This window comes from Hordeum vulgare, chromosome 5H (genome assembly GCF_904849725.1).
Source record: "Hordeum vulgare subsp. vulgare chromosome 5H, MorexV3_pseudomolecules_assembly, whole genome shotgun sequence".
NCBI classification, from domain to species: domain Eukaryota; kingdom Viridiplantae; phylum Streptophyta; class Magnoliopsida; order Poales; family Poaceae; genus Hordeum; species Hordeum vulgare.
The window spans coordinates 428,639,207-428,664,390 of NC_058522.1; the positions used below are offsets into that span (position 1 = coordinate 428,639,207).

Sequence of the window (25,184 nt, forward strand, 5' to 3'; positions counted from 1 at the left end):
TTGGAACCGTTTCCTACGCGCATCGTCACTTCGTCTTTCGCCAGCCTCCGTCTATTCCGCAGTTCCTGTTTCGAGTTGCAAATGTGAGCAACAGAACCGGTATCGAATACCCAGGCACTACTACGAGAGCCGGTTAAGTACACATCAATAACATGTATATCAAATATACCTGATTTTTCTTTGCCCGCCTTCTTATCTGCCAGATACTTGGGGCAATTGCGCTTCCAGTGACCCATACCCTTGCAATAGAAGCACTCTGTTTCAGGCTTAGGTCCAGCCTTGGGTTTCTTCGGCGGATTGGCAACAGGCTTGCCGCTCTTCTTCGAATTTCCCTTCTTGCCTTTGCCGTTTCTCTTGAAACTAGTGGTCTTGCTCACCATCAACACTTGATGCTCTTTACGGAGTTCAGACTCTGCGACTTTCAGCATCGCAAACAACTCGCCGGGAGACTTGTTCATCCCTTGCATGTTGTAGTTCAACACAAAGCCTTTATAGCTTGGCGGCAGTGATTGGAGGATTCTGTCAGTGATAGCTTCTTGCGGGAGTTCAATCCCTAGTTCAGCTAGACGGTTTGAGTACCCAGACATCTTGAGCACATGTTCACTGACAGACGAGTTTTCCTCCATCTTGCAAGCATAGAATTTATCGGAGGTCTCATACCTCTCGATCCGGGCGTTCTTCTGAAAGATAAACTTCAACTCCTGGAACATCTCAAATGCTCCATGACGCTCAAAGCGACGTTGAAGTCCCGGCTCCAAGCCATACAAGACTGCACATTGAACTATTGAGTAGTCCTCCTTACGTGCTAACCAAGCGTTCTTAACATCCTGATCAGCCGTAGCGGGTGGTTCATCTCCTAGCGCAGCATTAAGGACATAATCCTTCTTTCCAGCTTGTAAGATTAGCTTAAGATTACGAGCCCAGTCTACAAAGTTGCTTCCATCATCTTTCAACTTAGCTTTCTCTAGGAACGTATTAAAATTCAGGATGACACTTGCGTGAGCCATGATCTACAACACAAATATATTCAAAGTGGACTTAGACTATGTTCAAGATAATTAGAGTTCAACTTAATCAAATTATACGCTAAACTCCCACTCAAAAAGTACATCTCTCTAGTCATTTGAGTGGTTCATGATCCACTTACACTATCCCAAGTCCGATCATCACGTGAGTCGAGAGTAGTTTCAGTGGTAAGCATCCCTATGCTAATCATATCAACTATATGATTCATGATCGACCTTTCGGTCTCATGTGTTCCGAGGCCATGTCTGCACATGCTAGGCTCGTCAAGCTTAACCCGAGTGTTCCGCTTGCGCAACTGTTTTGCACCCGTTGTATGTGAACGTCGAGTCTATCACACCCGATCATCACGTGGTGTCTCGAAACGACGAACTGTAGCAATGGTGCACAGTCGGGGAGAACACAATTTCGTCTTGAAATTTTAGTGAGAGATCACCTCATAATGCTACCGTCGTTCTAAGCAAAATAAGGTGCATAAAAGGATTAACATCACATGCAATTCATAAGTGACATGATATGGCCATCATCACGTGCTTCTTGATCTCCATCACCAAAGCACCGGCACGATCTTCTTGTCACCGGCGCCACACCATGATCATCCATCAACGTGTCGCCATCGGGGTTGTCGTGCTACTTATGCTATTACTACTAAAGCTACACCCTAGCAAAATAGTAAACGCATCTGCAAGCACAAATATGTTAGTATAAAGACAACCCTATGGCTCCTGCCGGCTGCCGTACCATCGACGTGCAAGTCGATATTTCTATTACAACATGATCATCTCATACATCCAATATATCACATCACATCATTGGCCATATCACATCACAATCATACCCTGCAAAAACAAGTTAGACGTCCTCTAATTTTGTTGTTGCAAGTTTTACGTGGTGACCAAGGGTATCTAGTAGGATCGCATCTTACTTACGCAAACACCACAACGGAGATATATGAGTTGCTATTTAACCTCATCCAAGGACCTCCTCGGTCAAATCCGATTCAACTAAAGTTGGAGAAACCGTCACTTGCCAGTCATCTTTGAGCAAAGGGGGTTACTCGTAACGATGAAACCAGTCTCTCGTAAGCGTACGAGTAATGTCGGTCCAAGCCGCTTCAATCCAACAATACCGCGGAATCAAGAAAAGACTAAGGAGGGCAGCAAAACGCACATCACCGCCCACAAAACCTTTTGTGTTCTACTCGAGAAGACATCTACGCATGAACCTAGCTCATGATGCCACTGATGGGGAACGTCGCATGGGAAACAAAAAATTTCCTACGCGCACGAAGACCTATCATGGTGATGTCCATCTACGAGAGGGGATGAGTGATCTACGTACCCTTGTAGATCGCACAGCAAAAGCGTTAGAGAACGCGGTTGATGTAGTGGAACGTCCTCACGTCCCTCGATCCGCCCCGCGAACAATCCCGCGATCAGTCCCACGATCTAGTACCGAACGGACGGCACCTCCGCGTTCAGCACACGTACAGCTCGACGATGATCTCGGCCTTCTTGATCCAGCAAGAGAGACGGAGAGGTAGAAGAGTTCTCCGGCAGCATGACGGCGCTCCGGAGGTTGGTGATGATCTTGTCACAGCAGGGCTCCGCCCGAGCTCCGCAGAAACGCGATCTAGAGGAAAAACTATGGAGGTATGTGGTCGGGCAGCCGTGAGAAAATCGTCTCAAATCTGCCCTAAAAGCCCCATATATATAGGAGGAGGGAGGGGGACCTTGCCTTGGGGTCCAAGGGATCCCCAAGGGGTCGGCCGAGCCAGGGGGGAGGACTCTCCCCCCCCAAACCGAGTCCTACTTGGTTTGGTGGGAGGGAGTCCTTCCCCCTTCCCACTTCTTCCCCTTTTTTTTTCTTTCCTTTGATTTTTCTATCTTGGCGCATAGGGGATTGGTGGGCTGTCCCACCAGCCCACTAAGGGCTGGTGTGACCCCCCCAAATACCTATGAGCTTCCCCGGAGTGGGTTGCCCCCTTCCGGTGAACTCCCGGAACCCATTCGTCATTCCCGGTACATTCCCGGTAACTCCGAAAACCTTCCGGTAATCAAATGAGGTCATCCTATATATCAATCTTCGTTTCCGGACTATTCCGGAAACCCTCGTGACGTCCGTGATCTCATCCGGGACTCCAAACAACATTCGGTAACCAACCATATAACTCAAATACGCATAAAACAACGTCGAACCTTAAGTGTGCAGACCCTGCGGGTTCGAGAACTATGTAGACATGACCCGAGAGACTCCTCGGTCAATATCCAACAGCGGGACCTGGATGCCCATATTGGATCCTACATATTCTACGAAGATCTTATCGTTTGAACCTCAGTGCCAAGGATTCGTATAATCCCGCATGTCATTCCCTTTGTCCTTCGGTATGTTACTTGCCCGAGATTCGATCGTCAGTATCCGCATACCTATTTCAATCCCGTTTACCGGCAAGTCTCTTTACTCGTTCCGTAATACAAGATCCCGCAACTTACACTAAGTTACATTGCTTGCAAGGCTTATGTATGATGTTGTATTACCGAGTGGGCCTCGAGATACCTCTCCGTCACACGGAGTGACAAATCCCAGTATTGATCCATACTAACTCAACTAACACCTTCGGAGATACCTGTAGAGCATCTTTATAGTCACCCAGTTACGTTGCGACGTTTGATACACACAAAGCATTCCTCCGGTGTCAGTGAGTTATATGATCTCATGGTCATAGGAATAAATACTTGACACACAGAAAACAGTAGCAACAAAATGACACGATCAACATGCTACGTCTATTAGTTTGGGTCTAGTCCATCACGTGATTCTCCCAATGACGTGATCCAGTTATCAAGCAACAACACTTTGTTCATAATCAGAAGACACTGACTATCATTGATCAACTGGCTAGCCAACTAGAGGCATGCTAGGGACGGTGTTTTGTCTATGTATCCACACATGTAAATGAGTCTTCATTCAATACAATTATAGCATGGATAATAAACTATTATCTTGATACAGGAATTATAATAATAACTATACATTTATTATTTCCTCTAGGGCATAATTCCAACAATGGGGCAGTGGAGGTGGCGCGGCCCTGGTGGCCTAGGAGGAGCGGGGTTTCGCCGTTGGAGGCAGATGCGGGGGCTGGTGGAGGATTTCTTGTTGGTGGGCTGGTGTGGGAGTCTGTTTTTTTTGTGGTGATGGTGGGGAGAGGTGATGGTCGAGTGCGAGGAGGGGGGGATGATGATGCGCCGGTGTTGAGGAGGAGGCGGGTGGCGTTGGGCGGGGAGGGGGTCGCGGCCCTGGTGGCCGAGGAGGAGCGGGGTGGCGCCGTCCGAGGCAGAGGGGGGGCGGCGGAGGGGTGATGGAGAGGACGTAGGGAGAGGACGGTGGTGCTTTCTGTAGAGTGCGGCGACAAATGGCAGGGGGTGTGCAGGTGGAGTGCGAGATGGGGGCGCCCTCCTGTTGCTTTGATTTGCGGATGGGCCGTACCATGGGGAGGCGGTCACGAGGGAGAGGTTGTCCTGAGCGTCTTCCTGAGCGGCGGCCGCTATCAAGCTTTTTTTGTGAGGATCGTGCTCCCCCTGCTTGCAACAGAAGCCTGTGTTGAAACCAAAAAGCAGTTCATGCATTCAAAAAGGAACGACAAGGAGCAGAAAAGTTAAAAATCTATACATGGTAGACACAGCAGTAGGCACTGGGTACTGTGGTAGGCACTATTCACCCCATAGTTCAAGCCCAACTGCACGCATCAGTTATTTTTTTGTCGGTTTTAAAGTGTTTTAGTTGCCAAATTATAATAATTAGTTCCAGTATTTAGACCATTTAATTGCCATAATAGATATGTTTAGTCACCATATTTTTTTCTGTCACTTGTTTAGTCATCACATTACAGTTACTTAGTTGTCAGATTACAAGTATTTTTTTATATTTTGTCATATTAATCATGCTTAATCACCAGATTATTCTATACATACTTACTTATGTTAGTTCTAAGCTAGAGATTCCACTACACAGTTACAACCTATGTGTTTTCAAGTTTTCATATAGGTTTGCCTTAATATTACCACTTTTTAAATGAAAACAGGGATTTCTGAAAATGCCAAGGAGAAAGAGGAACTGGACGGAACACACTGTAGGTGGTAGGGGAGCAGTCAATAAGGTTTCTGGTTTTACATTTTTATTACTCGCCTTTTATTTTTCTTACGTCATCACATTGTTTTGTAGCAGTTGCCACTTTTTTCCTATAGTATTTGCCAAAACAATAGTTCATAGTTACCATTTTTTATCTTGTTTTTTCTCAGGGCCACATTGATGGTACTGAGCGAAATAGGGCATCACCACAGGCTATTTGCAAGCTATACAAGCACATAAATGAAGATCAACGTGCTGCTATCAGAGACATGGGTACTGGAGCGTTCCTTGACATCAAGTGTGGTTACTTGCACAACACCCTTGTGACATGGTTCACTAGGCAGTATCACTCAGGGAGGAAAGGTTTTGTTGTGCCTAGACGTGGGTTCATTCCATTAACCGAGGAATCTGTTCATAAGATTTTGGGCATTCCTCGTGGAGATATCGAAATCAAGTATGAAGCTGACTACGACAATGAAGATGAAATTGCAAGTTCTTTGTTCCCAGGCGATGGCAGCAGGCCAAAGATCACGACAGTTGCTACTGCAATCATCATCAACAACAATGGTGATGCTAGTTTTAAGAAGTTATGGCTTATTTATATCGTCTCAACCGTGTTGGCTCCTACAACGGGTACAAGGATCAGCAACAAGTGCTACCCCATGCTGGTAAAAGTCTACTTTATGAGAGTTTTTCCTATTTTTTTTTGCTGATTTTTTTTTGCTAACTCTTTTTTGTTTTGTTTTTTTCAAAAAGGAACACATTGACCAGGCAAACAGGCTCAACTTGTGCAAATTTGTTGTGGCCCAGCTACATGAGCACCTCTCAAAGGGCAAGTTCACAAAAGGATGCCTTCTTTACTGCATGGTGAGTGACAATCCAAAAATCAAAAGTACAAACCCAGCGAATATATTTTGTTGTGGCCCAGCTACATTTTGTCTTTCTTTTGTATCTGTTTTTCTGTACCCAAAAGCAGGCAACTATGGGTTTTTTTTAAATCTGGCAGTTAGTGTGTATATATCTGACAACCAGCTTATACATATTTGACAACTATGCTTATTTTGAATCTGGCAATCAGCTTTTAACTGATTTCTGTCTTTTTTGTATTATTTGTTGCATCCACAGCTACGGTATCTTGATGCTTTGGATTGCGACAGCATGGAGCTTGAGTTACCCAACACCCCGTACACGATTAATGCATGGTCCAAGACACATGTCGATGTTGTCGCTGAGATGGACATGCTGGAGCATGATCCACCCAGTTTTGGCAACTTTCAGGTTCTTTTTTTGCCTCCTTTCACATTTATGACAATAGCTTCATTTTTTTAGAATAGTACTCCCATAGGATAAATGTCTCGTGGAAAATCAACTGTTTTTTTTCGTTTTTATGATGCACGCACATGCAGTTGAAGGGAGAATTTAGAGAGGAGAGTCACAGCAGATTTGATCTGTTTGGGGGACCTGGGGGCTTCAAAACCTGGATGAAGCAAAATATACATCCTAGTTGCTCTCAAAGTGTAAGATTTTTTTTTGTGTATATGGATTTTTTTCTCTGCGGCAAGGGCTTTTTGAGTTCATATGTATGTGTATTTTTTGCTCTTAAAATAATGCTTTTTCTGTATTTTTTCTCCTCACAGGATAAGCTTAAAGCTACCACAGTTATCACCAAGTTTGCATCAGGGGTTGGCACATTGTTTAATCAGTTTGCATCAGGGGTTGACACACTCCCTCACAGAGCTCGTGTAGGGACTGACGGCACCCGCAATCAGAAATACAACTACAAGTAGAATAAAAAGGGGCACCGAGGAAAGAGAAAGTGATGATACATCGTCCGAAGATTCAGCAGAATCTGACAATGACACAAATGAGGACAACGTAGATATTGAACGTGACAAAAAGAAGAGGGTGACAAGGTAAAGTAACCCGACAACTAGCCATATAAATTGATCAAGTTGTAATTAGTGTGCAACTTGTCATTTTCACACTTACCATTTTTTTCCCACAAAACACTAATGCAGAGAGGAGGACATCACCAGAGGCAATGTCAAATCACCATTGACAAAAAATGCGAGAGATGTGGCAGGTGAAATGGAGAACACGGCGTATGATCCATCTCAGGGAGCAAATTTCTTCGGTGGTGCTCGCGAGACAGAAGTTTGTGACAACACATCAAGTGGGGATCCATCTGCACAGTTTGACACCAAGTCTCCATCAAGATCAACTTCACATCTAAACCTCCCATCTGACAGCGATATATGCAGTCCAGATAACAATTCCCCTGGAGATACACTTGTTTCACTTATATCCGAGGGGAACAGCCAGGAGTTGGAGGAAAAGATTAGAGGCAGCGCAGCAGGGCTTGCTAACAGGCTGCGTGAGCTGAAAAGCACAAGACCGACTGATATAGAACAGGGTGATGGGAGCACACATGAAGAGATTAAGCGTATCGTTGTGAAAGAGCTCGGACTGCTGAAAGAAACATGTGGGCAGCAATTCGAGGAGAGAAATACCTCCAAAGACTTAAGGAAGATCAATGCACGTGCCATAAAGATGACGCCAAGGAGGTAGTTTTTCTTTGTGTTTACTTTGTCATGTATAGATTTTAATTTTGCTGAAATATGCATGGCAGACTGCATGCACTTTGTTTTACTGTAGGCAACAACGAAAGGCAAGTCTGAACTTGCCACATTGTTAAACACACTTTTCCACATTATCAACCACTTACTTGCCTGATAGAAATGACTTAATTACCATATTTTTCAGTGTTTGTTTCATTCAAAGCTTTGTTGGTTCTTTTAAATCTAGTTTGCCACAAAAAAAATGTGCTTTGTCATTTTTAACTCTACCTAGATGTCATGTAGTGTTATATAAGCCTTTTGTGAATGCTTGGCATAAAAACATGACAACTCAGTTGCCATGCTTTTTATAAGTTCGCTTTTTTTGTTGTCTCATAATGCTTTTTTATTTCTTATAAAATCCACTTTTTTGTCACAAACACTTTTTTGCTTGTAATTTCCATTTTTAATAATAACTAGTTGTCATTTTTTCTCATGGATGCTTGTCAATGCTTTTTTTTATAAAGTCCACTTGCCACAAATGATTTGTTGCACTTGTCATCTTAATTGTACCAAGCTGTCACATTGTCTCATAATGCTTTGTCACTTGTTTTTTGTAAAAAAAACCATTGGTTTGCGTTGTTTTTTTTGTTGGATTAGTCAGTTTGAATTCTATCCAGTTGTCATGTTGTCTCATAAAAGTCTTTTCTCGAGTACTCTGAATGCTATGTGTTCTTTTAGTTATTTTTAAATTACACTCAGTTGTCTTATATAAGCTTTGTAAGTCGTTAGTTTACAAAAGCTTTCCTGAATCTGCTTTTTTAAGGCAACTTATATATTTTTTTCCTTTTTTTATCCGGCAGGAAGTGTCCTGAATCCACGAAAGAAGATGGGGAGAAGAAGCGCAAACATGCACAACAAGCTGGAGTGAATGTTTCATTAAAGAGGTCAGCAACACTATTTTTCCGAAAACCATGTATAGTTTGCCATCAAGTAAAAGAGGTGTTTTTCAAAATGCATTTGACTATCAGTTTCTTCTAACACTTTTTTCTTTTTTCTTTTTTTTGCATGTTTTTTGTTTCACAGAAAAAGCACTGCAACATTGAAGCAGCCTTCACCAAAACGACAGGCAACAAGGAGATCACCACGGCTTGCACGGATAACATCCTCAAACGTCACCGGCGCTGATGTCTCTCACGCACCAATGGAACAATCATCATCACGTAGCAGTGCAAACAAAGCAACAGGTTTTTTGGCTACAACACGCTCAGGAAGGATCCGAATGCGCTCACCAGACAAAGATGGAAGCAGCAGCAACACACCTATTACAATTTCTCCAAAAATGAGCCCAAGAACGCAACCAAGCACTGGAATTGGAGAAAGTAAGTGCACTGCCATAATCTTGTTGCCAACTGCTGATACAAACACGCACAGCGGGAACAAAGTAGGAGTTGATGTGGCTACAACACACTTAGCCAGAATCCGAATGCGTTCATTAGTCAAAGATGGAAGTAGCAGTAGCACAGCTATTGTAGTTTCTCCAGAAATCAGCCAAACAACACAACCCGCAGAAATCGATGAAAGCAAGTCCACAGCTATTATCCTGTCTCCAGCAGTCAATACAAATGTGCATGTTGGATCCGAATCTTCTTCAAGCTCAACTAGGATATCGCCACTTGGTAAAAGGATCTTCCGACACATGACTAATGATGGCAAGTCAACTCCCATTCCAGAACATGTATTAAATGTTATAAAAGATCTTTCAGAATCTGCAAAAAGGCTAGGGATGTTTCAAGGCAAGAAATATGATTCAACAGGAGCTATTCCGAAGACGCAAGCAGCGAACGCAAACAAGAGGAGTCATGGTTCTTCATCAGACAAGGCTAGAGATAACCGGCCTGGGGCATTTACACCTCCTTCATTCTCCCTTGGTCTCTCACCTATTCTATCAAATCCAAGGAATGAAGTGAACATAGACTATGAGCATCTTGATGCAGGCAATCCTTTAGAAATAATGCCATTATCATGGGCCCAACCAACAGGTATTCGGAACATGATCATACATAATTCAAATTTTTTTGTCAGTTTTATTTGTGTTGAGTCGCCATTTTTTATTTTTTCATCAAAAAACAAGCTCAAAATTTGTTTAGTTGCTAGATTACAAACGCATCCCCTACTTTCCAGAATTAATAGCTTGTTTTTCCAGATTTAAAAGTTCTTAGTTGCCAGGTTTAATAGCTTGTTTTTCCAGATACAAAAGTTGTCAGTTGCCAGAATTGATAGCTTGTTTTTCCAGATTAAAAAGTTGTTAGTTGCCAGAATTAATAGCTTGTTTTTTACCAGATTAAAAAGTTCTTAGTTGCCAGGTTTAATAGCTTGTTTTTCCAGATACAAAAGTTGTCAGTTGCCAGAATTGATAGCTTGTTTTTTCCAGATTAAAAAGTTGTCAGTTGCCAGAATTGATAGCTTGTTTTTCCAGATTAAAAAGTTGTTAGTTGCCAGAATTAATAGCTTGTTTTTTACCAGATTAAAAAGTTCTTAGTTGCCAGGTTTAATAGCTTGTTTTTCCAGATACAAAAGTTGTCAGTTGCCAGAATTGATAGCTTGTTTTTTCCAGATTAAAAAGTTGTCAGTTGCCAGAATTGATAGCTTGTTTTTTCCAGATTAAAAAGTTGTCAGTTGCGAGAATTGATAGCTTGTTTTTTCCAGATTAAAAAGTTGTCAGTTGCCAGAATTGATAGCTTGTTTTTTTCCAGATTAAAAAGTTCTTAGTTGCTAGAAATATGTAGTTTCCAGTTTCCAGTTCTAAAAGTTCTTACTTCCCATGCTACAAAAATACGTAGTTCCCATATTAATATTATGCCTGTCCTGCTAAAAGTTCTTATACCTAGTTCCCATATTAATATTTATGCTTTTGTCCTGCCTTTTTTTTGTTCCTTGTAGTAGTTGAAACAGACCTGCAGATGGTCGAGTATCCATTGTCAGACAAGCTGACTGCATTTCTAGCCACTGGAGATCAGGACGAAATCGATGCTGATCTAGCTGAAGAGCTTGACGACTATGAGAGGCACCTCGAAGATTTCTTTAAGAAAAAGCGTGCAGCAGCAACAACAGCTGGAGCAGCGAGAAGCAATAACATGGCAGGCGAGACTGGTGTTCAAAGTGTGACACCAAAGACCAACCCCCATAAGGAAAGAGTGAAGAAGCCGTCTCGCTTTAAGCTATCGCCATACGATGATGATATCAATGTCACCAGCGAAGAAGAAGATATCTATAAGAAGGTAATGTTGAGCAGCAAATACAAAAGGAATGGAAATTCATCGATCAAAAAGTAATTGTCTGCTTCTTTTTTTTTTGCTTCTCCATTTCTATTTTTCTTTCTTTTTCTCACTCCTTTTTACAGTTTTTTGATGCTGCTTTTTTGATGATTGCTTCACCACAAATATGCAGCGTGATCATCATCAAGTATGAAAAAAACTGGGTGTACACATGGGATCTCGCTGATTCAACCTACATCACAGGGGAGTTGTCTACTAATTGTGCTGAAGTTGGGATAGAGTATCTGCAGGGAACAAACAAAGTTGAGGGCAAGTTGATACTCTCACACTTAGTGGCAAAATTCTTGTTGCAAGGCGCGCATAGTAAGAAGATAGTGAGTAACATTATCGAAAGGAAGAAGGACTTTGCTCTTAGCTGCCAGAATTTAGTAAGTAACTTATTTTTTTTCATCAACCTGAAAACAAATCCTACATGATGTGGGACTAAAATGCATGTGTTTGCAAAATTTTACTTTTTTTGTTAGCTGCATAAAATACAAATGCTATATGTTTAATGTTTTTTTGTTCTTCTTCATGCGCTCCCACAGATCATGTTCCCTGTTATTGAAGAAATGGGAGGGAAAGAAGTGTCAGGACATCACTGGTATGTTTTATGCATCAACAATACTGCTCAAAGGTTTGAGGCGTTAGATTCACTTCGCAGCAAAGGAAACATTGGTCTCATCTACCACGCAAACGCTGTAATGAGAAGAATCAAGGAAGCATGGAAGTTATACTACAATAAGTCGAGGGTTCAGATTGAAAACTACGAACTCGAGATCATTGACGCCCCAAAACAGGCTGTAAGGTGAGTAAAATGTTTTTTTTATCTTTTTTATTTTTTATAATTTGAAAAGTAAGGTTTTGGTTAAATCTGGTAACTGAACAATCGCAGTATGACAAACTTTTCTGGCAACTAAGTAGTTTGTTAAGTGTAAAATGTTTAATGTAAAATCTGACAACTAAGAATAGTAATCACTTAACTATTATTTTAACAACATGATAAACTAATGAATTTAGAACTTGGTATATCATGAGCGTAAATATTTGAGCCCTTCGTTTTCTGCAACTACAAATTGCAAATATCATTTTCATTCATAAGTTTTGGAAAAAGCTATCTCACACTGGTTTTTTTACTGCAAGCACAAATAGGAGTGTGCACTGTGGCTTCTACATGCTGGAATATCTTGATAAGTGGATGGTGTAAATGTGCCTCGAGTTCGGAAAGAGGACATTTAAAAAATAAAGAAGATAACAGCCAACAAATGGCTCGACGCTCCTTTCAACAAAAACAAAAAGTGGAAACAGCAGCTTGACAGCAACTGCCCAGGAGGTAAGTAAAACACAATGTATGAACTAGTACTTTTTTTTGGAGGTAAGTAACTCATCTAAATTCCTTTGCATGAGTTGACTAGTAATCATCTGTTTTTGTTAAAACTGTCATGCACCAGAGTAGACAACACTTGCCACATTTTCCATTCACTTTTTTGCCATATTATTATGCACTTACTTGCCTGAAAAAACTAATTTAATTGCATATTTTTTGATGTTATCGCATAAATCTTTTTGTCGGTGCTTACAAATACTTGTCACGGAATTTTAATGTGTTTGTCATTTTTAATTGTAACCTAATTATCGTGTTTTTGTCTCGTAAAGCATTGTCATGTGATGCACGAGTGCTTACACTCAGCTACCATGTAGTACTTGCTTGCCAGCTGAAAAATATTTTATCAGATTACATGGCTCGTGTACGCCATGCTACAACCATCCAGAATAGGTTCGATCCCCTCACAGAACATATTGCGTTCAGAATTACATATATAAACAATATCCAGAATTTTTATATATATAAATAGAATGAAAATTACTCAATGCATCAAGAAAAAACACGTCTTCTTCAGTTTGGAGGGGGGCGGGGTTTTCCCTCGTTAAGCATGTCCTCGCATCATGCGTGACTGATCCACACAACCGACAAGTCCTCTTCTCTCTCTTCCCAATGTTCAATGGGTGCTGGAACGACTTCTTCCTCTTGCGGCCTTTTGTGTTTGACTTCTCTGGGTCACGAATGATAGGCTCAGGAGCAACTACATGCGAAGAATGGTGCTGGTTGTTCGAGCCACCAACTGGGGTAGAAATAACAGTTGTAGCAGGAGCCATTGGCCAAGCGGATGCACTCTCACTCATAACAGTCATGGATGCATTTTGGCATTGATTTTGGGTTTTGAACGCAGCTGCACGAGAAGAATGGCCTTTGTTGTTGGAGTGAGGAGCAGCTTGGGCAGTATAGACTCCTGGAGTAGCAGATCTTGACATAGGTTGCGTAGCTGGCGCACATGCTGCAGCCGGCAAAGCACTTCGGGCAGAATATGCACCTAGAGCAGCAGGTGTTGCTGTAGCACCGTAGCCTAGAATGTTTGGCTCGGCAGGAGCTACATAGGTTGAATGCCCTTGTCTTGTGGAGGCACCAAGTTGGGCAGAGTATACACTGGGAGCAGCATGATTTGGCATAACTGGTGCACTCATAGCAGCCAGCAAAGCACTTTGGGCCTCAATTTGGGGGTCGAACGCAGCTGCATTAGAAGAACGGCCTTGGTTGTTGGAGGAAGCAGCAGACGGTGAAGTATAGACTGATGGAGTAGCAGTGTTTGACATAGTGTGTGTACTCACAGTTGTAGCACCGCGCCCCATAATGCTTGGCTCGAAAGGCACTCCACATGAAGAACGGCCTTGGTTGTTGAAGCCATGAATTGGGGCAGAATGAGCAGGTTGAGCAGCATACTTTGACATAGATGGTGCACTCGCAGCAGTTGCTGAAGAAACTGCAGCAAAATCAGCCCTTGATCTTCTTTTTTTCTGTTCTTTCGCAAGCGCAGCAAGTTCCCTCTTCATCTCCTTCAAGTGTGTACCTATTATCTTCCGACCATCAGCTGTTCGGCACCCAACTTTAGCAAGCGAGGCAAACTCATTCTTCATGAGGGTTGTTTTCATCAGAATCACCGATTCCTCAGGCATCTCATGCACCTTGCCAGGGACTTGTGATGACATATCAACGAGCATTTCATCCGCAAGCCATGTCCATCTTTTGAGTATGTATGCCGCTGGCAACGTGGTAACACCAAGCTGGACCATGATCTGCAAAAATGTTCAAGGTAGTAAAATACATAAGTCATTTTTGAAGAATCTAGCAAATCCCACAAAAACAGCCTACAAAATCTGACAAGTAGGAAAACAAGTGGGGGAACATGACAATTATGGAAAACAAAACGCAGCAAGCAGGATGTGTTTTTACCCTTAGTATATGGCAACAGACGATCCCATCACGCTCATACTTGCAGCATTCACACATATAAAACCCTTCTTCAACATTTGCATGAACCTTAAAGGACTTGTTGCCATATCCCGGGACAAACTTAGCAATGCAGTCAACCATGTATTCTTGGGCACCCATTTGCTTACAGCTGTAAGACAACAGCGATTGCATCTCCCCCTGGAACCTAAGAAAAATATTGCGTGTATAGATACTTGACATTTGGAGCTCAATTGGGTTGTAACTCCACTTCCTAGCTGTTGTGATTGTTGTGTGTGCATCCTGCTTGCTCTCAGCACACATTATCTTCTCTTGTATGGTAGCATATTGGCGAATAGAGTCCATTATTGAGTTTTGTGGGTTGACATACTTTTTGAGCACAACATTGAAGCCTTCACTCCTTTGTGTGGTTTGGAGAAAGGGGTAGAACTTGTGCATAAAGTAGGCAGGCACCCAACACCTTCGTTTCTCATACAAATAAACAAAGTCTGGGTGTTCTGCAACCCCATGTTGTCGAACCATTGCAATCCACCTTGCTTCAAACTCCTCAGGAGCGTAGCTGTCGTTGACACAATCATTGAACTCAGCTTGCAACTCTGGCTTTTTCGCTAGGAACGCACCAAGCTTCTCAGTTGCATTTTGCATTATGTGCCAACGACAGTTTCGGTGCGTTGTATTGGGAAAAACATCCTGTATAGCAGACCTCATGGCAAAATCTTGATCAGTTATGATATTGGTTGGAGCCAAACCACGCATTGCCTCTAGGAATGTCTCAAATAGCCAAACGAAGCTTGTCGATAGCTCGTTCCTAACAAAACCACACCCAAACTGAATTGACTGTCCATGGTTGTTTATACCAATAAACGGGCACAAGGCATCTTGTATATATTGGTCAAGTATGTTGTGTCAAAAGAGACACAATCACTGAAAAACTTGTAAGCCCTTCTCGCTGAACCATCAATCCAGTAAATGCATTGGACCTTATTTTCATCATCAAGCTTGTACTTGTAAAAAAAGTCTTTATCAAGCTGTTGACTGCTTTTGAAGTACTCAATCGTGTCCTGCATATCAGTGTATTTGTGCTCAGCCCGGAACTTTGCTAGCAAATTTGCCAAGTCTTTGTCAGTGTAACCAATGGCTTCACGTTGGCCATGCAACTCTGTCAACAACTGCATCTGTCTAGAAGGTTCTAGATTGCACGAATGAAGCAACTTCACAAACTGTTGTTCTTCTTCAGGGATATGTCTATGTGATCGTAGGTATCCTGTCAGCGACCATTTCTTTATGAGAGGGTGGTTATGGTTGTCATTTATTTCTGTTACAACCCAGGCATTATCTCTTCGCTTCACAAACATACGGGCTGGGCAGTTTGTTCTTTCAGTTGTATTCCTACTCCTCTCAGGGGCAATAGGTTGCGGGTTTTGGGTGTCTACTTTCCTCTTGATCTTCAACCCAGCTCTATGGCAGACAAGTGATGCTCTTATCAGTTCACCACTAGCCTCTGACCTTTTTCGGAAACAATACCTTACTCCAAAACCTTTCTGCCTCGCATACAGTTTGTAGTGTTTCTCAGCATCCTCAAGAGTGTCAAATCTCATCATGGCTGTGGGTTGCTGTGGCGTGGACATCACCTCCGGCATTTCTTCATCCTCATTTGCATTGTCATTGTTTGGGGTGTGATTAGATGATTCATCCAGCGTTTGGTTTGTGTTTGCCGGCAACACAGTGCGTGATGTATCGACAGTCTCACGATCTGCATAACATACAAAACCAATTTTAGTTACATTTTTTTAGGAAATCACAGTTTGTGCATATATTTTTTTTCTCGAAAATTGGTAATCAGTAACCTGACAACTAGTTTTAGTAACCTGGCAACTAAGTAATACTCAATCTGAAAACTAAGCTTTTTTTAAAACGGTAACCAAGTAGTTTAGAACATGGCAAGTAAGCACGGTTAATCTTGGTGAGCAGGCACGGTTAATATGACAACTAGCTCATAACCCAGGCAAGTAAGGAGTTGTAATCTGGTAACAAAAAGTTTTTCCCCCCCTGTAATATGATGAGTAGCTACTTGTAATTTGGCAAGTAGACAATTTATAAAGGACAAGAGGTCAACTTATACATGTAGCTACTTGTAATATGGTGTGAATTTTTTTTGGGCTAGGCTATGTGTGAATTTTTGGCAATCAGGTAACCTGACAACTACCTTTAGCAAACCTGACAATTAAGCAATACTAAATGTGGAAACTACGCTGCCTAAAATGATAACTAAGTACTCAGAAACCTGGTGATTAAGCACAATTAATCTGATGAGTAGGCACAGTTAATATGGCAACTAGCGCGTAACCCAGCAACTAATTACAATCGGAGAACCAAGTAATAACAGCATGCATTTTGCATCAGGCAAGTAAGCAGTTTTATACAGGACAAGAGGTCAAGTCATCCATGTAGCTAGAGCTAGGCGATGTGTGTATATTGCCCAGGCTACTATTATGGTAGGAATTATGGTAGCAGCAAAAACACTACAAAAAACACAACTAATTTGGAAACTACAGGGAGGGAGGGGACAAACCTGTGTCATGAGCAGTCACAAAGTGAGAATCCATCTATATATGAGTGATGCCCCCTTGTTTGTTTTCTTTTTTGTGAAGATCTTGCTCTTCCTGCATGTTTTTGTGTCACATGGAGACATTTTTTATCAGTGTGTTTTTTCTGACTTCTTTGTTTCTGTAATGGGTGATTTGAGATCAGAAGATGAAGATCCAGAGGGAGAAAGAGAGGTGGATATCTGAAGGGGCCAAGAAAAAGAGAGAGGGTTTGCCTTTTTGAGTTGGAGAAAACAAGAGATCTGAGGGAAAACAACAGATCTGAGGGTGCTGTTTTTGTAGTCCTTTTCTGTAAGCAGATTCATATTTGTGGGAAACTCCAGAATTTAGATGGAGCAGTTGCATACCTGTAATTTTTTACTGCCTTGGATCACTTGGACAACTCCTGAAATTGTCTCTTTTCTTGATGCTTTTTTTCTGTTGGTATTTTGTTTCTTGCTGGTATGTTCATGCCAGTGGGCTTTTGTGGAGGGAGGAAGAAGACAGGGGGGGAAGAGATCACGGTGGGGGGTGGGGGGTAGGGGATATGAGATGGGTTTGGGATTGGTGGTGGGGGAGAGGTAGATATTTATGGTGCTGGTGGGGGCTTCAGGCAGAAAAAAGAGGGAAATGGTGGGGCTGCGGGCAGGTGTGGGTTGTTTTGGTTGCCAGGCTGGCAACCTGGCCGCCGCACGGGAAGACCTGTGTGCGGCGCCGCTCGGTAGTGGGCCCCTAAAAAGTTTCATAAGTACTCCCTTCATAAATAAAGAAATATAAGAATGTTTAGATCATTAAAATAGTGATCTAAATACTTATTTTTTATAAAAATATATTTAATAAATACTTCATATAAAATTAACCGTTGGTGAAACGAGTGCATATACAGACTGGACACTTATTTCAACAATGACTAATTATGGACGGAGGAGTATATTCAAAGGTCAGCGACGTTTAATTCTGGACGGAGGAGTATATTCAAAGGAATTCAAATTATTTTAAGTGCATTATTGCATGAGAATAGGAATTTAAATTATTTTAAGTCCATTATTGCATGAGAAGAATGGATCGTGCTCTGCACCTGCAACAGTAATGGAAAAACCGTGCCAACCACCGTAAAAAAACCAAAGAAAAATCACGTTTTGGCGAGGTTGTGCTCTGGCTGGATCGCCATTACTATCTGCAAGCTACGCCGGCCCCACTTCACCGTCCTTGACCGCTACCCCTGGGCCCCACACGGGTTCCAATCAATAGAGGCAGGAGAGCTCCGCCCCCACCACCTCTCACCCGCACCCGCACCGCGTCTTCACGAACCAGAACCACAGACCCGTCCCGTGCCACCGGGCCCAGGCTGGCAGCCACCCGTGGCCAGCTCGGCGCACGTACATCGGGCGCAGGGGAGCGAGCGATCGCTCCGGTGCGGTGCGACGGTCGCCTACGGCCTCGAGCCTCCTCCCTCTCTCCCGACCTCACAAACGCTAGCCCCGCCACGCCCCCGCCCCCGCCCCGCCCCCGCACCTCCCGACCTCGCTCCCTCCGCCTCCTTGGGCCCGGCCGGCGCCTAGGGTTTCGCGGGCCGCCGCCGGCGATGCGAGTGCGCCCGCGCAGGTAGCCCCGCCCCGCCCGCCGATCCCATTCGCCCGCCCGCCCGCGCGCGCCATGTCGCTCCTCCGGAGGCGGAAGCAGCAGCAGCCGCCGCCGCCCTCGCCGGGCGACGACAGCAATGGCTCCGACCACGACGACAAGGACAAGGACAAGGGCAATGGGAAGAAGCCGGCGGAGGAGCAGCCGTCCTCGTCCGCCTCCGGGCCGCCGTCCAAGGAGGCCGGGAGGCGGGCCAAGGCCAAGTGGTCGTGCGTCGACAGCTGCTGCTGGCTCGTGGGCTGCGTCTGCTCCTCCTGGTGGCTGCTGCTCTTCCTCTACAACGCCATGCCGGCCTCCTTCCCGCAGTACGTCACGGAGGCCATCACCGGCCCGCTACCGGACCCGCCCGGGGTCAAGCTGCAGAAGGAGGGGCTGCAGGCCAAGCACCCCGTCATCTTCGTGCCGGGGATCGTCACGGGAGGCCTCGAGCTCTGGGAGGGCCACCACTGCGCCGAGGGGCTCTTCCGGAAGCGCCTCTGGGGCGGCACATTCGGCGACGTGTACAAGAGGTCGCTTTCTTTACCTGTTAGGTGTTGCATTCGCATCCGTCCCGTGTCCGTTAAGTGTCTGCTTTGTTTGGTCGTTACTCGTTAGGGCGGCTTTAGTAATCTACGCTAGGATCCTTTAATAGATCGAGTCCCATGTTATTCTTTTTGGTTTGCTTTGTTGTTTGCCGAGCTTTTGGGAATTGTTTTGGCAGAGTTAGGACTTCAGGACAGTAGTCTGATTCCCATAGGCTGTCAATCCCTCATGTTCTCCAACGCCCTTTCTGCAGATATTTTATATTTTTTTTATCTTACTGATGTATCTCAGTTGTAGGACTAGAGGTTTGTTCCAGATCTTCTGAAGTCTGGGTTAGGGCGTATTGTTCTTCAGTGGCAAGGCGCTCAGACAAGAACTAGGATTTAGGTGCCATGGAAGGATTAACTGTGTTTCTTAAGCTAGTTTTGTACTGTTTAACTGCGTAAGTACTTATTAGGGTATTCACATGACATGTTGGGTGTGACAATCACTTTGAGCTGCCTTGAAATGCTGGTTTTTGTTGCTAGCGTGGGAGCAGGATTTGAGTGGGCAAGAGGCGACTTGGAGAGCTGCATGGAGTGTGCATGTTGTAAAACTAGGCAACATTGTGTCCCCCACAGGCGCTATGAGGGAACGTTGATATAGGGAAATTCTTGTACAAGAGAAATGCACCATTCTAGATTATGGCTGTTCAGGTCCTCTAGAAGAAATTGCAATCTGAGTTAAACAAAGCTTTTAATGTAGTCACGGGATGCCTTGTAGATTTTTACAGAGTGGTCTGGTTTTCATCTGACTGTTCCATTATTTATTATTTAAATATTGATTTTCTGGAAAGGTCGATGTTGCCTACTTTCTGGTGAGAGTAATAACGTGATCCCTGAACAGCATACCTGCTATTCCTTCTAAGCCTTGTGTTGTTGAGCTATCCAGTATGTAGGAAATCTATATCACTAACTTTGCATTGAAGTAACTGCCTTTATTTACAGTCACATCTTGGCAGGGGGTGATAATCTTGGTACTCTGCTTGTTTGCAAAACTTCAGATTTTACAGTGAAATATTTTGTTTAGAGAAAAGCCTAATTTTATCCTAAAATGTATGTGCTGGAAAAATAATTAATGTATTTAGTGTTTCGTCTCTTAGTTCAAATTCGATTCCTGCATTCCCTTCGGAAATTAGAAATCTCGTTCATGGGCTTGTGTATCGTGCTATATATGACCTTAAAAGTTCAGCACTCTAACAATTTCTTGTGGAATTAACTGTTACATGGTATGTGGCATTGTATGTACTTTGTCGTAAATACCTGCATTAAAACGTTACAGTCTCAACAAATTTAATATCCTGAACCCTGTTACCAAGAATGAAGTTGATATTTTACAAATAGAAGCAGAGTCTTAAATCTCTTATGACATAGCTTTAGTCTTGAAACTGAAACATCCATGCAAAGCTAGATGCTATACCCGCTGTAACATGGATTGACCCGAGAGTTAGTTTTACTTAATTTGATGCTGTATTACAGTCACTACTGCTAAGGCTACATGTTACAGAGTTTGTTGCTTTTTGATTTTTAGTTTATAATTTTATTTTTTCCAACTCTGTCTACTGAAGGAGCTTTTGCCTAGAATAGGTGCTCTTATGTTTTGCCTGCAGTCATCAAAGCTTACTTATCATATACTCTAAGTTGGTTATTGTACTAGTCTCCTTCATTTTGCTAGAGCATTCTTTTGGTTTTAGTTGTGCAGTATCACAGACCTGCTTCTGCTTGCAATCTCTTTAATCCTCTTGAAACATTTTTCAGGCCTTTATGCTGGGTTGAACATATGTCATTGGACAATGAAACTGGATTAGATAAACCAGGAATAAGAGTTAGGCCGGTCACAGGCCTTGTCGCAGCTGACTATTTTGTCCCTGGCTATTTTGTTTGGGCAGTCCTGATTGCCAATTTAGCTCGGATTGGATATGAAGAAAAGAACATGTACATGGCTGCTTATGATTGGAGGTTATCATTCCAGAACACCGAGGTATGACATAGAGTCCAGCATCATTAGCTATATTTTCTTTGTTATGTGAATGCTATTGATATAGGATGCTCTGTCATGTTTCTAATTTAAATCACCATCTGCAGACCCGTGATCAAACATTGAGCAGAATAAAGAGTAACATTGAGCTCTTGGTAGCGACTAATGGTGGAAATAGGGCGGTGGTGATCCCACATTCCATGGGAGTTCTCTATTTTCTTCATTTTATGAAGTGGGTAGAGGCACCTTCTCCCATGGGTGGTGGTGGTGGTCCTGATTGGTGTGCAAAGCACATCAAAGCTGTAGCAAACATTGGTGGGCCTTTCTTAGGAGTTCCAAAGGCTGTTGCTGGGCTTTTCTCATCTGAAGCCAAAGATGTTGCTGTTGCTAGGTAATTCAAGTTATAAAAGTTTGTAGCCCACAGGATACTGTGTGAGTGCTTTAACCTGTAGTGGCGAGGACATCAAGTCATCTAGCTCTATAGTTCTATTTCTCACGTCTTACTCCCGCATAGCTAATCGATAACTATGGTAATAAATGATTGTAAGTCATTGTTGAAGTCGCGACTGCATGGTTACACCTATAGTATGATATGACCATAGTGATTAACCTGTGTTCTGTGATAAGCGCAATAGGTCCAGGAAGTACTTGATCTAGTTTAGAAGTGTGAAGTTGCATTACATAAAATCATTTGTGTACTATCTGATAACAGTGGTTCCCCTTTTCATACCTTTTGAGGTGAATTTCAAGAAAACATGATTCTTCTGACTTATTTTTTCACAACGGAGAAGTACCTGCTGGTATTGGTCGTTTCAGTTGTTTTGAGGCTGGGTAGTTGATAGCGTCTAAACTGATGATTACACCCATGTTATAATTGTAAGCAGTCTAAGCAATTCTTTGTTTTGTTTGTATCCTTATCAATTATTCTAAGCAATTAAAATAATAACGCGGCACATGTCTAGGTATTTCTCTGTTGGTGGTGCCATTCATCTGTTAAGATGGTTTTGTATTTGCAGAACCCTTGCCATGTTCTTTACAACCATACTAATACAAATATCTGAGGTATAGGTTGTATTATGTTGTTCATTGTTACGCCAGTCTAATGGCATGATCCCAAGTATGAATCTCCTATCATCAAACATCTAATGGTCGTTTGTTACTCACACAACACTATCATGCATAAGGTATTCTGTTGCAAACAAGATACAAGTTCCAAGTTTATGTAACCTTGCTGGATTAATCTACTTTGTTAGATGGACCATGTAAGGTATTAGCATGGCCGTTGTTCATTTTTAGAACTGTAAATGGTTACTGTTTTGAGTATATACTTTGCTCATTTCGCTTGAAACATAAATTTGTTGCCGTGGGTGGTGTAGTATCCTGCCGTTCTTTTCCTTATTTGATTAACAGAAATTTATCCCTCCTTTAATATTATGTCATTCATGTACAGAGCTATTGCACCAGAAATGCTGGACTCTGATTTTCTTGGACTTCAGACCTTGCGCCACTTGATGCGAATGACCCGTACATGGGATTCAACAATGTCAATGCTCCCTAAAGGTGGTGACACTATTTGGGGAGGTTTAGATTGGTCTCCAGAAGATGGTTTTGAGTGTAAATCCAAGAAGCAGAAGACCAATGATTCAGAGGTTTCTAAGGATGTTCATGGAGAACCTGTCGAAGTTCATCCAGAGCCTGTGAACTTTGGAAGAATGGTATCTTTTGGAAAAGATATAGCGGAAGCTGCTGCTTCAAATATTGAGCAGATAGAATTCCGTGTGAGTATTCAGAAGCATAACATAAGCATACCAGCTTCTATTTACTTAAGGCCATCATACATGCAAATCACTATTTTCCTAGGTCTGTGGTATTGTCTTTAGCCACTCCCTCCGTCTGAAAATAATTGAAGTTTTAGGATGTTTCTAAGTCAAACTTTTCTAAGATTGACCAAGTCTACAGGAAAATCTGCAAAGATCTACAATTTTAAATATGTATATTACGAAAATATATTTCAGAAAGAATCTAGTTCAGTAAATTTGGTTTTGTAGATGTTGATATATTTATATATATACTCAGTCTAACTTAATGAAGTTTGACTTAGGACAATTCTAAAACTTCAATTATTTCTGAACGGAGGGAGTACTTGTCAGTGCCTTTATTCTTATTCCAGAAATCTTTGATCTGATATGTATTCAGTTTGTTAGTTGCACTGTTATTTTGTTAAACTCCTTCATCAATTCTTCCAGTGGAACTCTTTTATTTGACAATGACAATTTTATATCACATTATAATCGAACATTGTTGGTTCAAACTGTAGCTCGTTCATTGTTTCAGCGAAACTCGTATGCAACACTCGTCATTTTGCATTGCATTGTGATCTACATTGTTGGCTTGAATTGTAGCTGGTTCAGTTCTGATTCCTGAGCAAGTAACTGTTTGTCTAGGAATTTGCTCCAGTTTAAGCCTTCCAGTTCACCACATGAAGCTCTTGATTTGCCTTTTTATAAAAGATAGTGTGATATATTTAGCTGTCTTGCTACATATTACTCCCTCTGTCCCATAATATAAGACGTTCTTGCAAGCTATGTTAGCATGCAAAAACGTCTTATATTATGGGACGGGGGGAGTATATATGTACAATGAGTTATTTGCTTCAAGGTGAGCTGTGAGCACCTTCTGGTGTACTCTTGAGTCTTGATGCAAGATAGAGTGATATGTTTAGTTGCACTGTGTAGTTATCTGGAAATTGAGCTGTGAGCACCTTGTGGTATACTCTCGATGTTGGAGAGAGAACTTATTATTGTCATTTCAGGATGCTGTCAAAGGTAATAATCTTGCCCATTCAAATACATCATGCCGGGATGTCTGGACAGAGTATCAGGAATTAGGGTGGGGTGGAATAAAGGCAGTTTCAGAGTACAAAGCATACACCGCAAGCTCTATCATAGATCTTTTTAACTTTGTCGCTCCAAGGATGATGCAACGTGGTAGTGTTCATTTTTCGTATGGAATTGCTGATAACTTGGATGATCCAAAATATGGCCACTACAAGTATTGGTCAAACCCCTTGGAGACAAAGTAAGAACCTTTTGCCAGCATTCTGATTTTATTGCAGTGACCTACATTAGATTTGTTTTTCAAGGAAACATGTTCTGTAAAATAAATCTGCTGCATGGCGATCATGCATACTACCAAATCATGTGTATTACTCCCTCCGTCCTAAATTACTTGTCTTAAATTTGTCTAGATATGGATGTATCTAGACATGTTTTAGTGTTAGATACATCCGTATCTAGATAAATCTAAGACAAGTAATTTGGGACGGAGGGAGTATTATTTTGGTTTATGTATTATTATTATTATTTTGGTTTATGAATGCTATCTTACATCCTTCTCATTTGCAGACTACCAAATGCACCTAAAATGGAAATATTTTCAATGTATGGAGTAGGCATTCCTACCGAAAGAGCATATGTCTATAAATTATCCCCACAGGCAGAGTGCTATATACCCTTTCAGATAGATGCCTCAGCTGAGGGTGGGGATGAGAATAGCTGCTTGAAAGGTGGTGTTTACATGTCGAATGGTGACGAGACTGTTCCAGTTCTTAGTTCAGGGTATATGTGTGCCAAAGCATGGCGTGGAAAAACTCGCTTCAACCCTGCTGGCAGCAAGACTTACGTGAGAGAGTATAATCATTCTCCACCCTCGAATCTCCTCGAAGGCAGGGGCACACAGAGTGGTGCCCATGTTGATATTATGGGGAACTTTGCTTTAATGGAGGATATTATCAGGATTGCTGCTGGGGCAACCGGTGAGGAAATTGGTGGTGATCAGGTGTATTCTGATATATTCAAATGGTCCGAGAAGATAAAGCTGAAATTGTAGTTAGTAGGAAATCATGTGATTCGTGGCGATGAAGCAAATTTTACTCTGGTCGAATCCTATTATTTTGATTTGATAATGTAATGGTTTTTGCTCTGGCACTGGCGTTATTGTGAAACCGCGGTGTATATTAAAATGTATAGATGCAAGCTGTGATACTTTTGTAGGTTCCTTTGTTTGATGATAAATATTGTGCAATTCA

At 42.4% G+C, this 25,184-nt stretch overlaps 1 protein-coding gene across 1 annotated transcript; it reads left to right on the top strand.

Moving 5' to 3' along the window:
- Nucleotides 1–18,336: 18,336 nt before the first annotated feature.
- On the top strand, nt 18,337–25,184 carry LOC123396626 (phospholipid:diacylglycerol acyltransferase 1). Its single transcript, XM_045091511.1, has 6 exons — nt 18,337–19,068; nt 20,878–21,100; nt 21,205–21,488; nt 22,548–22,875; nt 23,910–24,175; nt 24,502–25,184. Exons 1-6 carry the CDS (start codon nt 18,575–18,577, stop codon nt 24,983–24,985), a joined length of 2,079 nt encoding a protein of 692 aa, XP_044947446.1. The 5' UTR covers nt 18,337–18,574; the 3' UTR covers nt 24,986–25,184.

What these genes read in the sequence shown, in the direction of transcription:
- LOC123396626 (XM_045091511.1), top strand. Translation starts at nt 18,575, where the DNA reads ATGTCGCTCCTCCGGAGGCGGAAGCAGCAGCAGCCGCCGCCGCCCTCG. An exon ending in TTCGGCGACGTGTACAAGAG is followed by an intron (nt 19,069 to 20,877) that starts GTCGCTTTCTTT and finishes AACATTTTTCAG; the next exon opens with GCCTTTATGCTGGGTTGAAC. An exon ending in TTGAGCAGATAGAATTCCGT is followed by an intron (nt 22,876 to 23,909) that starts GTGAGTATTCAG and finishes TTGTCATTTCAG; the next exon opens with GATGCTGTCAAAGGTAATAA.